This window comes from Peromyscus californicus, unplaced genomic scaffold (genome assembly GCF_007827085.1).
Source record: "Peromyscus californicus insignis strain IS unplaced genomic scaffold, ASM782708v3 Scaffold_6__1_contigs__length_162567912, whole genome shotgun sequence".
Taxonomy (NCBI): Eukaryota; Metazoa; Chordata; class Mammalia; order Rodentia; family Cricetidae; genus Peromyscus; species Peromyscus californicus.
The window spans coordinates 148,868,515-148,883,157 of record NW_026294584.1 but is presented as its reverse complement, the minus strand read 5'-3'; the positions used below and the strand labels follow the sequence as shown (position 1 = coordinate 148,883,157).

The window sequence follows — 14,643 nt, the reverse complement described above, 5'->3', positions numbered from 1 at the left end:
GTCAGATGTGGATCCAGTGTGTTGATTTTGAGGGTGTTGCTGTTAACCAAGTTTGAATCTATCTTTCGTTGCTGCAATTCTAAAGAGAACATCAACCCACTTAGGACTTGCCTCTTGGGCTAGAGAGACGTCAGCAGAATGGCTGAGCCATCCTCAGGCCTCTTACTTACGTTTGCGAACATAATTACAAGAGTGATGTTAGGTCAACCTCTATGGATGAATTAATGTCTGAATAATCTTGCTTTTCATTAGAAGGACGAGCACAGAGCTGAGATTGTATAGCTTGGAAGGAGGAGGCCAAAGGGTCAGAAGTTCAAGGTCTTCCCGGGCAGTATATGGAGTTAGAAGGCAGCCTGGGCTATGTGGATCGTCTCAAAATACATAAATAGGGCTAGTGAAATGGCTTAGTAATTGAGAGCACTAGTTCCTGCAAAGGACTTGGGTTTGATTCCCAGCACCTACATGGAGGCTCACAACCGTCCCTAACTTCAATCCCAGGGGATCTAACACCCTCTTCTGACCTCCAAAGCAACCAGGCACACATAGGCACCAGACATGCACATGGTACACAGCCATACATGTGAGCAAAACCCTCATAAAATAAATCTTTTTTAAAAAAAAACACACAATGAGAATCCTCAAAGAAATATCATTTTGTTGGGGACAGCAGCCCTTGGCAGAGGTGGGCGGATATGCTCTTTGCTTTCAAGGAGCTGCTGAAAACGAAGTCAGGGTTAAAAGGACACAGTATTTTCCCCACCAGGCCACTTTCTCCAACATCTGCCCCTGCATAGAAATGCTCTTCAACAGTAGAAATGTATGATGGATTAACATGCTAAGGGATTTGGAAAACAAAATAGTATAGACACTAGAAAAGAAGAAGGAACTGATAGAAACCACGGGATGAGTGAAGTCTATTAGGGGTGGCCCAAACCCCTCAGATTTGGGGTCAATTTTAAAAGCATACCCTGTGGGTAGTAAGCTGTTTTTGGTGAATTCTCCTGAGGATGGGGCTGAGGTGTCATGCGGAGGTATGCTAGTGTCAGAGAAGCTGGCTTTTGTGGTCAGGGAAGCAGGTAGCTCTAGCAAGAGCGAACTGAGCCCTTGGATGCCAGCCTCAGCATGCAGCGGAAGGCTTTGGGAAAGATACATCTAAGTGTGTTTAAAGGGCACAGCAGAAAGGGAAGAGACCTGTGGGCTCACTTGCCTTCTCTCTTTCTCTTATGGTTCCTGTTTTGTGATTTCTCCTGCCTCAGTTTTTGTGGTAAAGCCAGCCCCACTTCCTCATTTCCAGAGGTGAGGTGTGTGTGTGTGTGTGTGTGTGTGTGTGTGTGTGTGTGTGTGTGTGCTGTTGTTAAGGCTGTCATTTTGCTCTGTAGCCCTGGCCAGTCTGGGACTAGAAGGCTGGCCTCAAACCTGCAGGTATCCTCCTGCCTCTGCCTCCTGAGAGCTGGGATTACAGTCATATGCAACCATGCGAGACCCACCAGGAATGTAATGCAAAACTTCACTTCCATTTAACCTTTTGCAAAGGCCTTCTGCTTAGGTCTGATGGCATATATTTGCAAATGGAGTTTGAGGCAGGAGGGTAGTGAGTTTTAGTCCAGCCTGAGCTGAGAGGGTAGTGAGTCTGTGCCTCAAACAACAGCATAACAAAAACCCCTTCTTCCTGTGACCCTGTTTGTCTTCCGGTTCAGTGTGCATGGTGATTCTTATCTAGTCCAGAATCCTAGCCAGGGGATGGTGCCACCCACAATGGGTGGGTCTTCCCACCCCAGTTCATGAAATCATGAAAATCCCCCACAGGCATGCTCAAAGGCCCATCTCCCATGTGATTCTAGATTGTCAAGTTGACAGTTAACATTTACCATTACACAGATGTACACCACCATGCTGGACTCCTTCCACAGTTATTTATTGAGCACCTACTATGTGCCAGGTAATATATCTGATGGGAAGAAACTGTCTCTGGATTTGAGCAGTTCACCATGTAGGGTTAGGTGTCAAGGAGTGGGGACAGTGACCCCTGTGAGGCAGGACAGTTTCCTGAATCCTCAGTCACCATTTCCACACTGTTAGCCTGCTAACAAGAGAGGGACTATCAGGAGGAAGAAGCGGTAGGTATGTATCAGAAGGGCTGACCCAGTTCCTGGCAGGATGGAGAGCTGGATGTATGGTTTTTGAGTCCTGAAGTGCTTGGACTGGTGATGTTCCAGCTAGACACCAGGACAGGAAGTAAGATCAAGAGATGAACTGAGGAGTCTATTTTTAAATTTTTTTTTTAAAGTATTTATTTTGGGATAGGATCTCACTAAGCTGTACTCAAACCTGAGATCCTCCTGCTTCAGCCGTCCAAAAACTGGGATGACAGGTAGGCATGTGTCACCACCATGCCTGTCCATGCCTGGCTTAAAGTGGAAATCTCTCTCTCGCTCTCTCTCTCTCTCTCTCTCTCGCTCTCTCTCTCTCTCTCTCTCCCTCAAGTGTCCCTTGGGCTGCTGTCTACCTTTTTTATTTCTTTATTTTCAAGACAGGTTTCTTACTGGTCTGACCTGAGGCTAGACTAGCCTGCGAGCTCTGGGAGCCACCGGTACCCACCTCCCAGCACTGGGGTTACAGACACATGTCACCACACCTGGCTTTCACTTGGTGCCAGAGATCAAATTTAGGTCCTTACGCTTGCTTGGCAAGCACTTCACTGACCGGGCCAGGTGCCCAGTCCGTAGGACAGAAACCTTTAAAAACAAACTCTGGAATGTTGGTCGCACGGGGGAAGGCACAGGCCGTAGTTGTGTGGCGCCCCTCACGGCTCCCTCTCCCTACAGGGGTCTACTATGCAACCGCATACTGGCTACCTGATTCGAAGACAGTGGAGATCAAGAATGTACTGGACAAGAGTGGGGACGCCTACGGCTACTACAATGACTCCATTGAGACCACAGGCTGGGGCATCCTGGAGATTAAAGCTGGGTATGGCTCTCAGACCCTGAGCAATTCCATCATCATGTTTCTGGCTGGCTACCTGGAGGGCTACCTCACCGCTCTGTAAGTACACCTGCCTTTGCTTCATCCAGCGATGGCTTCTGGACCCTGGTGGGGTGTGTTAGGAGTGGAAGGTAGCCGGGGTGCACTCAGCATCCCACTCTACCCATAATCATACCTGCCTAAAGGACTCAAAGCACCCGTTCATTCTCATAACACTTCTTTCTTGACATCTTCCACTTCCTTTTTGTTGTTTGTTTGTTTTTGTTTTGTGAAATAGGGTTTTTCTGTGTAATGGCTCTGGCTGTCCTGGAGCTCACTGTGTAGACCAGGCTGGCCTCAGCTCTCCATGTGGGTTCTCAGGGTCCTCATGCATATGTGACAGGCACTTTACCAGCAGCCATCTTCTCAGCCACCAGTTCTCTCTTATGAAACCATTTTGAAAGATATAAAACCATTGTTGAAACGTTATGCCATTCTACTAGCCATTTGCCGCTGGGTAGAAAGCAGATAAGGTGTGGAATGACGTCCTGAGAGCACAACGCAGGGGGGATTTATCAAACGTGAAGTGTAAGGGGCTGAAGAAACGGTTCAGTGGGTAGAGGCAATTCCCGCCAAGCCTGAGTTCAATCCCCGGGACCCACAAGACGAAAGGACAACTCTCATAAGGTGACCTCTGACTTCCTCCCATATACCATGACACACTCACTTCCTTACACACACCATCAAAGTATGAAGAAATGAAAACATAATGGAGATTGTTTAAATTAAGAAAATGTAAGAGCATTTATTTTCTTCCATTTTGAAACAATGCTTCCCAGTAGACCAAGAGGTTTAAATGGAAATCTTAATGAGTAGACGACGGTAACTATTCCTCCTAAGTCTATTGTTATTCAATCCTGGTGTCTCCACCTTCTCTTATAAAAACAACAAGGACATAGTTAATAATTTAATCACCATACTTAAGCTTTTCTGGAATTTGAAGCAGGGTCTCATGTATCCCAGGCTGGTCTTGAACTCATGAAGTCCAGAATGACCTTAAACTTCTGATCTTCCTGTCTCCGCCTCCCAAGTGCTGAGATTATAAGTGTGGGCCACCATGCCCAATTTCCTGCTGTACTGGGATCCTAACCAGGGCTTCCAGCACTCTGCCAGTATCAAGCTACCAGCTGAGCCGTGTCCCCGGCCACTTTGTTTGCTTGAAACAGGGTCTCATTCCGCCTCACTCTACAGCTATGACTGGCCTGGTAGATTGGCATACTGGCTGGAGTCATTAGAGAGGAAGGAGCCTCAGCTGAGGAAATGCTTCCAGGAGATCCACTCAATTAGTGATGGGGGAGGGCCCAGCCTGTGGTGGGTGGGGCCATCCCTGAGCTGGTGGGCCTGGGTCCTATAAAAACCCAGGGAAGCCAGGAGAAGCAAGCCAGTAAGCAGCACTCCTCCATGGCTTCTGTATCAGTTCCTGCCTCCAGGTTCCTGCCCTGCTGGAGTTCCTGTCCTGACTTCCTTCAGTGACAAACAGCAATGTGGAAGTGTAAGGCAAATAAACCCTCCCCTTCCCCATTTTCTTTTTGTTCATGGTGTTTCATCACAGCAATAGAAGCCCTAATTAAGACACCTGGGATTCATTAAGCAACCCAAGCTGGACTCAAAGATGCAGTGATCCTCCTGCCTCAACCTCCTGAGTGCTGGAGAATTACTTTACAGAGAAAAACCTTTAAAGGGAGCAAAGTTGCATCTCATTCAGTCACATCACACTTGATATAAAACTGTCTTTCCAGCTTGGCTTGCTTCTTTTATCCCCTGTGACCTAGTTAGGGACAGTTTTATCCAACCTTCTGGGGGCTATTAGACGCTTGTTGTGATAAGTTAAATACGGATCTTAACCTTGTTCTGAGCTCCTGAAATAGTATCAGTTCTGGACTCCGGCTCCTCTTTTATTACTTAGACGTAAGTGCACCGTGTGTGTGCAGTACTTGTGGAGACTAAAAGAAAGGCATCGAGAGCCCCTGTAACTGGAATTACCATGTGCATGCTGGGAACTGAACCCAGGTCCTCTGTGCGCTTAACCCCTGAGCCATCCCTCCAACCCCTTGGAAATACTTTTAAAACATCTTTAAAGCTATATTATATGGTAAATCCAACCTCTAGGCTCTCCTCAACTCTGTTTACACTTCCTTCTCCACTGAGTTGTGGCTGTGTGATTTAACCGAGTAGCAAGTTTGGAGAAATAATTCAGACCGGAATCGTTTGGCAATAAACAGATAAGGTTAAATTCTCAGTGGCATGTAGAGAGGCACTGAGGGAAAGCGAGTTCTGAGGGAGCAGCTTGGGTCTGGGGGACGTGCTAAGGATAAAGGCATCTTCCTTGGGTGTTTCCACCGAGGCCCACTGTTGGAGAGAGCCCATGGGGGTTGACAGGCCTCTGATGGGTGTGTGATGTCATTCTCATGTTGTGACATCTTACAGCAGACACTGGGGATGGGTTAGCGTTAGGGTATGGGTTTTTCAATACTTCTGTGTGTGTGTGTGTGTGTGTGTGTGTGTGTGTGTGTGTGTGTGTGTGTGTATCATGGCATGCATGTGGAGGCCAGAAGACACTCTGTGATACTTAGTTCTCCTTCTTGCTGGCAAATGTCTCTACCTGCTGGGCCATCTCACCAGCTCTGTACCTCCATTCTAGATATAAAGCATTTATCTTTGAATAACCTTATTCATTTGCCCCACCACCACCAAAAAAAAATCCATCAAAAGCATGTCTGTATAAATATTACATTATTTTTTGTCCCTCTGTTTTGTTTTTTTTGAAACAGCATCTCACTATGTAGCTCTGGCTGTCCTGGAACCCACTAGGTGGACCAGGCTGGCCTTCAGCTCACAGAGATCTGTCTGCCTCTACTTCTCAAGTGAGTGCTGGGCTTAAAGGCATGAACCACTGTGCCCGGCTGCTTAATTTGATTTTTTAAAAAAGCAGCTATGATTCAATAACTATGGTTTCTTTTTTTAATTGATCAGCTTTATTTTGTTTTTTGTTTTGACTCTGTGTTTTTGTTTTGTTCTGTTTGTTGTTTTTGTTTGTTTGGGTCTTTTGTTATTGTGAAAGGGTCTCATTATGTAGCCCTGACTGTTTTGGAACTCACTCTGTAACCCAGGTTGGCCTCAAACTCACAAAGATTCGCTTGCCTCTGCCTCCCAAGTGGGATGATGTGGGCATTGTGGCTGCTACAAGTGATCTGTGAGAGTTCTGTGAGCATAGTATGCAGAGTCCCGGGGAACAGATATCCAGGAACTGCTCCTCAAGATCTGTCGTCCTGTTTACTGAAAGGCAGATGCAGGCAGGAATCTCAGCATGAGGGTGAGTTTGGATCACCTTTGTGCTCAGCACAGAGCTGCAGAGAGTTGGCCACTTTCATAGTGACCATGCATGCTTCAGACCCATACTTGACCAGAAGAAGGCATCAGATCCCCCCAGAATTGGAATTGTAGGTGGTTGTAAGCCACCTGATGTGGGTGCAGGGCACCAAACTCAAGCCCTTTGCAAGAACAGGAAACAGCCCTAACCACCAAGCTATCTCTCCATCCTCCAGTGATATCTTCTTGATAAAGTTTCTTAGGATTGTATCCCCACTGACTTACAGCCCCGTCTCTCTCCTCCTCCATCTGTGGGAGCTTGAAGGTAGGGTTCCTGTCTTAACCACATTTATCCACCCAGACACCCGGCTTGGTGCTTCTGCCCCAGCTGTTAATTATATGCTCATTAGGTTTAATTGAATCCTGTTGTTGTAGTTGATGAATAAGAAAGAGCATGCATTTCCATATTATACAGCAGGTTGTAGCCCCAGTCACGCCGAGTTTCTTGCTTTGTTTTTGAACTTGATTGGGTGGCTCCCTAAGAGTTGTAAATTCAGTCTCTGGTGTCTCGTTGATGATCTAAAGTTAAGTGGTCATGGTCTTGCCAGCACCATGGTCCCAACAGAAGAAGCAAACAGTCCATCTCTTGTGTTTGGATACTGTCAAGAAATGCCTCAAGAATTTCTCCCACATGCCTGGCTTGCTCCTGTTGATGTTAGAAACTGAATATGCTCCCAGGTCAAGTCCATAAGCTAGAGCCCCACCCTCAAAAATATCTAAGGAACTATCAACTTGCAGATATTAGTGAGGACATTGACTATAGAAGACAGGATGACAATCCTGAGAAGCACGACAGTAGTCACCGCTAACTAGCTGCGAGCCAACTAGTGCATCATGCTCCAGAGTGTTCTGAGAATCTTCGTGTTAACTCTTCCGTCTGTACTAATTCTATGTTCACTGGTATTCACACACTAGGAACATGAAAACCTGGGCACAGAGAAATGTGTTAGGTAGTTGAAAGTTAGAAAGCCAGTAAGTAGGTGTCTTAGTTAGGGTCTCTATTACTGACCATGACCAAAAAGCTTACACTTCCACATCACTGTTCATCATCAGAGGAAGTCAGGACAGGAACTCAGGCAGGGCAGGAACCTGGAGGCAGGAGCTGATGCAGAGACCAAGGAGGGGTGCTGCTTACTGGCTTGCTCTCCATGGCTTGCTCAGCCTGCTTTTTATAGAACCCAGGACCACCAGCCCACCCACAATAGTCTGGGTCCTCCCCTATCAATCACTAATTAAGAAAATGCCCTACAGCCCAACCTTATGGAGGCATTCTCTCAATTGAGGCTCCTCCTTTCAGATAACTCTAGCTTGTGTCAAGTTGACATAAAATTAGCCAGCACCATAGGACTCCAGATCAGAAACCAGGCTGTTCAGTCAGAGTTTGTCCATTTGTGCAAATATGTGCATGTAGGTTAATTACTGTGGAAAATACTAAGCACCCTGTCCGGTCCCTGGCCCCAGAGAGCCAGACAAACAGAAGAGTAGGATGCAATGCTTGACAAGTGCTAAATGATGTGATATTGACATGAGGCAAAAAGATTTAGAAAAAGATGGGTGGTCAAGTGTCTTTGAGATTTTCCACATCTGAATGTGTGTGACAGGCGTAGATAGGGTGAGCAAGTGTTAGTGCACTTAGGAGGAACACAGCAGGACCTGAAGCTAAGCTTCAGAGATACACAAAGTTCATGCTAGTGTCTGCTCTGCTGCGTGAGACACGGAACCATGGAAAAGTCAGCAATCTCACTTTTAGTCATTAGCAACTGTAGGAGCAAACTCTGAACTCTGAATTCAAAGTCTATGTCCTTGGGGCTTGGCTTAGCCTGTAAAGGGCTTGCCTTTGCATGCATGAGGACCTAAGCTCGATCCTACAGCCCAAGTGACAGAATAGCATGATGGCGCTCTCGGGAGGCAGAGACAGGCATGTCTCTGGGCTCACTGGCCAACCAGCTCAGCCTGCTTGGTGAGTTCCAAGTCAAAGGAAAACACTGCCTCAAAAACAAGGTGGAAAGTGCCTGAGGTGCAAAAACCATGGTTATCCTCTGGCCTCCATGTTTGCGCACGCGCGTGTACACACACACACACACACACACACACATACATACGTGCGCGCTCGCGCACACAAATATGATCAAAAAATAAAATTTAAAAATAAAGCCTCAACAAAATAAACAATAGTTTAGTAATTGTATCTCAGCTGTCTTTCTGTATTTCCATCTGTCTCCTGGTATGTAGGTCTCCTTAGCAACCATCTCCAAGTCAAGATTGACATTCCTCTGCTTCAGGATTTCTCTGTGTTGGAAATACTGACATTTGGGGTGTGATTGTTTTTCACTGAGGGTTGTAGGATGTTTGAGAGCCAACATGTCTCCACAGATGCTCTCTGGAGCAAAATCCACAGAACTGTCTTCACTTGAGACGTGCTGTGCTATTGACAGTAAAATGTGTGAAGAGCTGAAGCAATGGATGAACCCTAGTTCATTTAAGGTGCAGGGATGGAGACTGGGGGCAAACTGACTGCCCAGTATTTTTGTTTCCTTACTTAAGTGAACATTGTATATCAGAAGTCCACAGTTTACTTTTTCTTTTAAAAAAATTAAATTTGTATATACAGTATATTTTATATACTTTTAAAATATTGTTTAATTTAGTGAGTGTGTGTGTGTGTGTAAAATGTGGTGGGGAGAGGAGAGGGTGCTTGCCATGATGCACCTGTAGAAGTCAGAAGTCAACTTTCAGGAGTCAATTCTCCCCTTCTGCCTTTTTATGAGTTCTGGGTCTCAAACTCAGGTCATCCGGCTTGCAGGGCAAGCACTTTTACTGGCTGAGTCATCTTGCCAGACTTCTAACTTAAAAAAAAAAAAAAAAAAAAGCAACCTTGTGACTTCATTGTTTTAGTAACAAAACCAGCTTAGACAGCTAGTCCTGTCTCTTAGCACCTCCCAGTTCAAAATGCTTGCACCCTTACTACCCAGCATTCTCGTAGATCTACAGGTGAGTCCACACATTCAAGCCTCGGCATAAGCAAAAGGCTTAACCTTTTTCCAGAAAACAGGTTTCATCTGCCCATGGCGGCCTCTGGCTTCCGATCCCAATGCCACTTTCCCCAGGCAGAGAGGCCCCTTGTGCCTCCTGCACTGTGTTGCTGAGAGGGCTTGGTGTTCTAGGAACACTCACCGGGTGTGTAGGAGTGCTTGCAGCTCAAAAACTCGTGCACTTTTAACATCTGTTCTGTATTTATCTTATTTTGTGTAAGAACGTTCTGCCTGCGTGAATGTGTGTGCACTGTGTGTGTGTGTCTGGTGCCCATGGAAGTCAAAAGGGAGCATCGGATCCTCTACCCCTGGAGTTACTGAAGGTTGTAGGCACCCCGTGGGGGCTGACACACTCAGCGGCAAACACTCTTAGCCACCGAGCCATCTCCCCAACCCACAAAAACTATATGAGCACATAAGCAGTTATCTATGAAGGAAATCAAGCAATGGAGTATAACACGGAAAAACAAAGACTTTGAATTCAGTATTCAAGATTCAAAGTTTGACTCCATTATCCTGGACTAGATTCTATTAGCAAAATCCTGACTTCTCTGTGGTCTGAATCTCATTCCTCCAGACAAAAGTCTTAGAGAAGTCACTTCTACATAACCCAAATAAGGTGCAATTTAAACAATCGATCCATACTTCTCCCCTCCTCCACTGACCAGTGACCCCCCCAGAATGGGTCTATGTTACTGATGGATCTTGTAGGGAGGAAGAGGTTTAGTCAATGGTTGTGTTGTGCCATCCCCCAGCATCCACCACAATAGAAAATCTTTTATTCTTTCGCTTTTCTAAAATCATCTGATATATGACAAGACCTGAATACTCTCCATAGTCTGGGTCTGTGTAATCATTGCTACCTGAGATTTCAATAGGCATCCCCTACACCTGCCAGGTCTATGGTCTTCAGTGTCTGCTCACTTCACCCAAGGCCACACAGAACATTTGGTTATCTCCTGAAACTCATTGAGATGTGTAGGGACATCTTGGACTAGGAACCCCTAGATCTGTTGCCCTGAGAAACCAATTCAAATCATCAACACCCTGGCCCAGGGTTCTCGAATAGTTTCCCATCTGTGACAAGGCGCTTAAGGGGAGCAGCTGTAAGGGGAAAGGCTCGCTGGGCTCCGGTGTCAGAGGGTTTAACCCCTGGTCATTCCAGCCCATGGAAGCGGTGTGACGTGTGAGAGCCTGACAGGAGGGAGCAGTATTAGTGACTGTCCCCATTACTGGTATAAAACACTTGCAGGAGGCAACTTTAAAGGAGGAAAGATTTACTGGGGATTCATGGTTTGGGGGAATAGAGCCCATCATGGCAGAATAGGCAAGGCCACAGGAGTAGCTTGTGGCTGTTATCAGTAGGAGCATGTGCAGGCGGTTACACGATGTCCAGAGTCAGAAAGCACAGGACTCCGGTAGGAGGATGACCCAGAACCCTCTAGCCCCAATCTCACAGCTCTACCTCTGACTTCTAGGCTGCATGTCCAAAGATTGCAGTGTCCCCAAATAGCACTGTCCAATGGTAGACATTTCACATCCAAACCGCAGACCGCAGTGACTTTTGGTGGCCTCCTCTTTTGCATTCCACATCATTTCAAAATTATGTTGTTATTATTATTGTGTAAGTGTGGTGTGTATGTTTGTGTGTATGTGTACATGTGTGCACATAAGGAGAGACATGTTGGATTCTTTGGAGCTGGAGTTATAGGTAGTTGTAAGCTTCCTGATGTGGGTACTGGGAATTGAACTCGGGTCCTCTACATGACTCATATGCACTCGACCACTGAGCCATCTCTCCAGTCCCACCGCCTTATTTTTTTAAGGCAAGGTAGAGACTGATCCTGGAGCTCGTCATTCACTGGCACTAAGCTGGCTGGCCGGCAAGCCCCAGCATCCATCTCTCTGCATCGTCCCATCACTGGAGTTACAGTCACATGCCACCACACCTGGCATCTATGTTGTGTGCCGGGAACCAAACTCAGGTCCTTTGGGAGAGCAGTGAGTAAGTGCCCTTAGCTACTGAACCATCTCTCTAGCTCCTGGAAATATTTCTGAGTTTTAAGTTATGCATTTGTTTGATTTAAATTCTAAAGAATGATGGTGGAGGTTTGCAAGTGGTGTACATTCTAATTAGCCAGAGCAGTAAGTTATTGCAGTCGTGAAAACCAATAGAAACTGGATTGTAATGTGTTTTGTTTCAGACACATGTATGACCACTTCACAAACCTGTACCCACAGCTGATCAAGGACCCTTCCATCATGGACAAAGTGAAGAACTTCATGGAGTATGTATAAAAGCTTCCTGTCCTCATCGCCAGGGCTACCTTGCAATCCTGCCCTTGCCAAGTTCCTATTCTGTCTCTTCAGCAGAGCCTGGAGTGGGTCACATTTTCTGTAATGGAGTAAAACCTGGTTGCTAGCAATTTCAGCTCTATCAGAGGTCAGCTTGAACGTTACATTACTAATAGACGAAACAGCTAGAAGTCATTGTCAGTGGCGAACAGACAAAGCCATATCCCTGAAGCCTCCCACGCAGGTGTCCCTCACTTTCTTTCTAGGCATCCCTTCTCCTCCATACTTGAGGTGTTTCTGGGTCATGCACCCGGCAATTAACTCTAGCTGGGTGTTAGGGCCTATCTAAATCCCTAACCTGGAAGGTGGGGACACGTACAGGGTCTTACTGTGTAGCCCAGACTGACCTCAAATTCACAGTCCCACTGCCTCAGCCTCTGGAGTACAGAGATTACACATGTACCCAGTTCTAAAGTCAGACTTCTAGTGCTTTCTGGGGGTATTTCCATTTTAATTAAATTTTCTGGAGAGTAGATTTTAAATATAATGAAATCGATGGCATGACAGGAGAGTCACCTGGGGACACAAAGGTTCTTGTGTGGCCTGCTGAATCACACGTTAAACATCCCATCCGTGAAAGGCTAAGAAGCCGAACTATGAGGCTGGATCCCCTGAGGTGTGCACTGGATTGTCCTAGCGGAGACACCCTAAACAAACCAGAAATGACTTTCTGTGTGAAAAATTATGTCAGACCATTAAATCATCCCATAGAAAGAACAGAGAACTAAGAGAAGTGAAAATGAAAGAATTGTTAAAATAAATCATGTGTGGCCCGGAGAGGTGGCTCCACAGTTAAGAGCGCTCGTTGCTCTTGTAGAGGACCTGGGTTCTGTTTCCAGAACCCACATGGTGGCTCACAACAACCTCTAACTCCAGTTCCCGGGGATTCAGCGCCCTGTTCTGGCCTCCACAGGTACTGCATGCACATGGCTCACAGCCATATTGGCAGGCAAAATAATCATACTGCATAAATTAAAAAACAATCTTTTTTTCTGAGAATGCTAGAACAGAAATGTTGAGGCAGACACCAATAACAAACTGAGATGGGATGGAGAGATGTAAGACGAGCAGAGCCATGTTTAAACACCTTGTCCTCAGAGCATTGTCTCCCGTCGTCCGTTCAATTCTCCACACAAAAGTGAAGTTAACCAGCCTGTCTTTACTGCTGAAGCAGGGCTTTAAGGGCTGTATAGTGACAGTCTGCCCTTGGCTTTCACAGGTTAGTATCACATGCTAGATAGGGCCCCCCGGAAGCTATGACGGCGTCAACATCCTAGGGTGAAATTAGAAACAGTTAACGTGTGTACTGAAATCACTTAGTGACTGTAATAAATTGTAGAAGTTAATTATACCAGCGTGTGTGGGTAGGTGACCTCTAGACTCTTGGTTTGATTTGGCTTTGAGTGAGTCACCATTGAGATCTGTGGTCAAATCTAATTTCTCCAATTTCTCCCCCAGTAAGCAGGACACGTGGACTCGGAAAAACATCAAAGAACAGACGGATGACCCATTTTGGAGACACACCGGCTACGTTGTAGCACAGCTGGACGGACTTTATATCGGAGCACTGAAAAGAGCTACAGAGGAAAATGTAAAGGTAAAACTTTGCAAACGTGCCTCGGAGTGTGTACGGTCTGAAGGATGAAAAAGAATTTTTAAATCCAAGGTTAGGGATATGGCTAGATGCATGTTCTGGGTTCTGTCACTAATGCTATAAACAAAAAATAAAATAAAGTATCCTCACCTAATTGTCCTTCCTACAGAGATCCATTTAAATAAATCCAACTGACGAAACAAACAAGCCAAATATCAAGAGTACATGGTCTGGGTTGAGGATTTAGCTCAGTGGTAGAGCGCTTGCCTAGCAAGCACAAGGCCCTGAGTACATAGTGAGACTCTATCTCAACAAAGCATAAAGAAGCATTCCAAGTTAGTCGCAGATCAAAGTGGGACCAGAATATACATTCCTCAACAAGCACTGTTCTGTCTGTCGTACTGTGACATCTAACTGCCCAACACAGTTTTGGTGCAAAACATAGTTTGCTTCTGTTTTTCCAGTCTGCTCTATACACAGCTGGTGCTGACATTGAAGAGCTAGTCACAAATGTACAGGCTTTTTAGCCAACTTGACAGGAGTTTGTGTTTTAGATTACCATCTCATTAAGGCAAAAATGTCTTAGTGTATAAATTGATTGCCACAGCCAGTGACAAACACACAAATGTGCAAAACTATGTGTCTTCATTCTGGAAGGAAACTAAGAAACCTTGAAGCAGTTAAGGTACCAGCTGGCGCAGTCCCAAAAGTTATGGATATTTTGTTCCCTTGGGGTAATGTGTGTGTGTGTGTGTGTGTGTGTGTGTGTGTGTGTGTGTGTAGATCTATATGTGTATACATAGGGCAAAATATTTGAAAAAAGTTCACCAAAATGATGTTCATAATCCTTAATCATAGGAGACTACCCTTGTTCATAAATTAGAAATACAACTTAAAAGCTGGGCATGGTGACTCACGCCTGAAACTCAAGCACTTGGGGTGTGGAGGTAGGGGGATCAGGAGTTCAAGGCCACGTGCTGGTTAGTTTTAACTGTCAACACAACTAAGAATCATCAGGGAAGAGACTCTTGAGGGATTGTCCAGGTCAGGTTGACTTTTGATGGTTAACTGAGATGGGGAACCCACCCTGAATGTGGGGCACCATGTGATGGGCTGTGCCCTGGACTGCAGAATAGAGAACGCTGGATGAGTACCAAGTACACAGCAAGGATGCATTCTCTTCCTCTCGGCCTGGATGTGTCTTGACCTCCCTAACATGATGGACCGGAACCTGGACTTGTAAGCCAAGTAGATCCTTTCCTTCCCTCA

The 14,643-nt window shown here is 45.8% G+C and overlaps 1 protein-coding gene across 1 annotated transcript in view; it reads left to right on the top strand.

Annotated features, from left to right (window-relative positions):
* Window positions 1-14,643, top strand: part of Plbd1 (phospholipase B domain containing 1) — a 59,361-nt gene that overhangs the window by 5,936 nt on the left and 38,782 nt on the right. Inside the window, exons 2-4 of the mRNA XM_052719602.1 lie at window positions 2,826-3,045; window positions 11,630-11,713; window positions 13,239-13,377. Of these exons, the coding sequence (XP_052575562.1) occupies window positions 2,826-3,045; window positions 11,630-11,713; window positions 13,239-13,377 (443 nt within the window). The remainder of the gene's footprint in view (window positions 1-2,825; window positions 3,046-11,629; window positions 11,714-13,238; window positions 13,378-14,643) is intronic.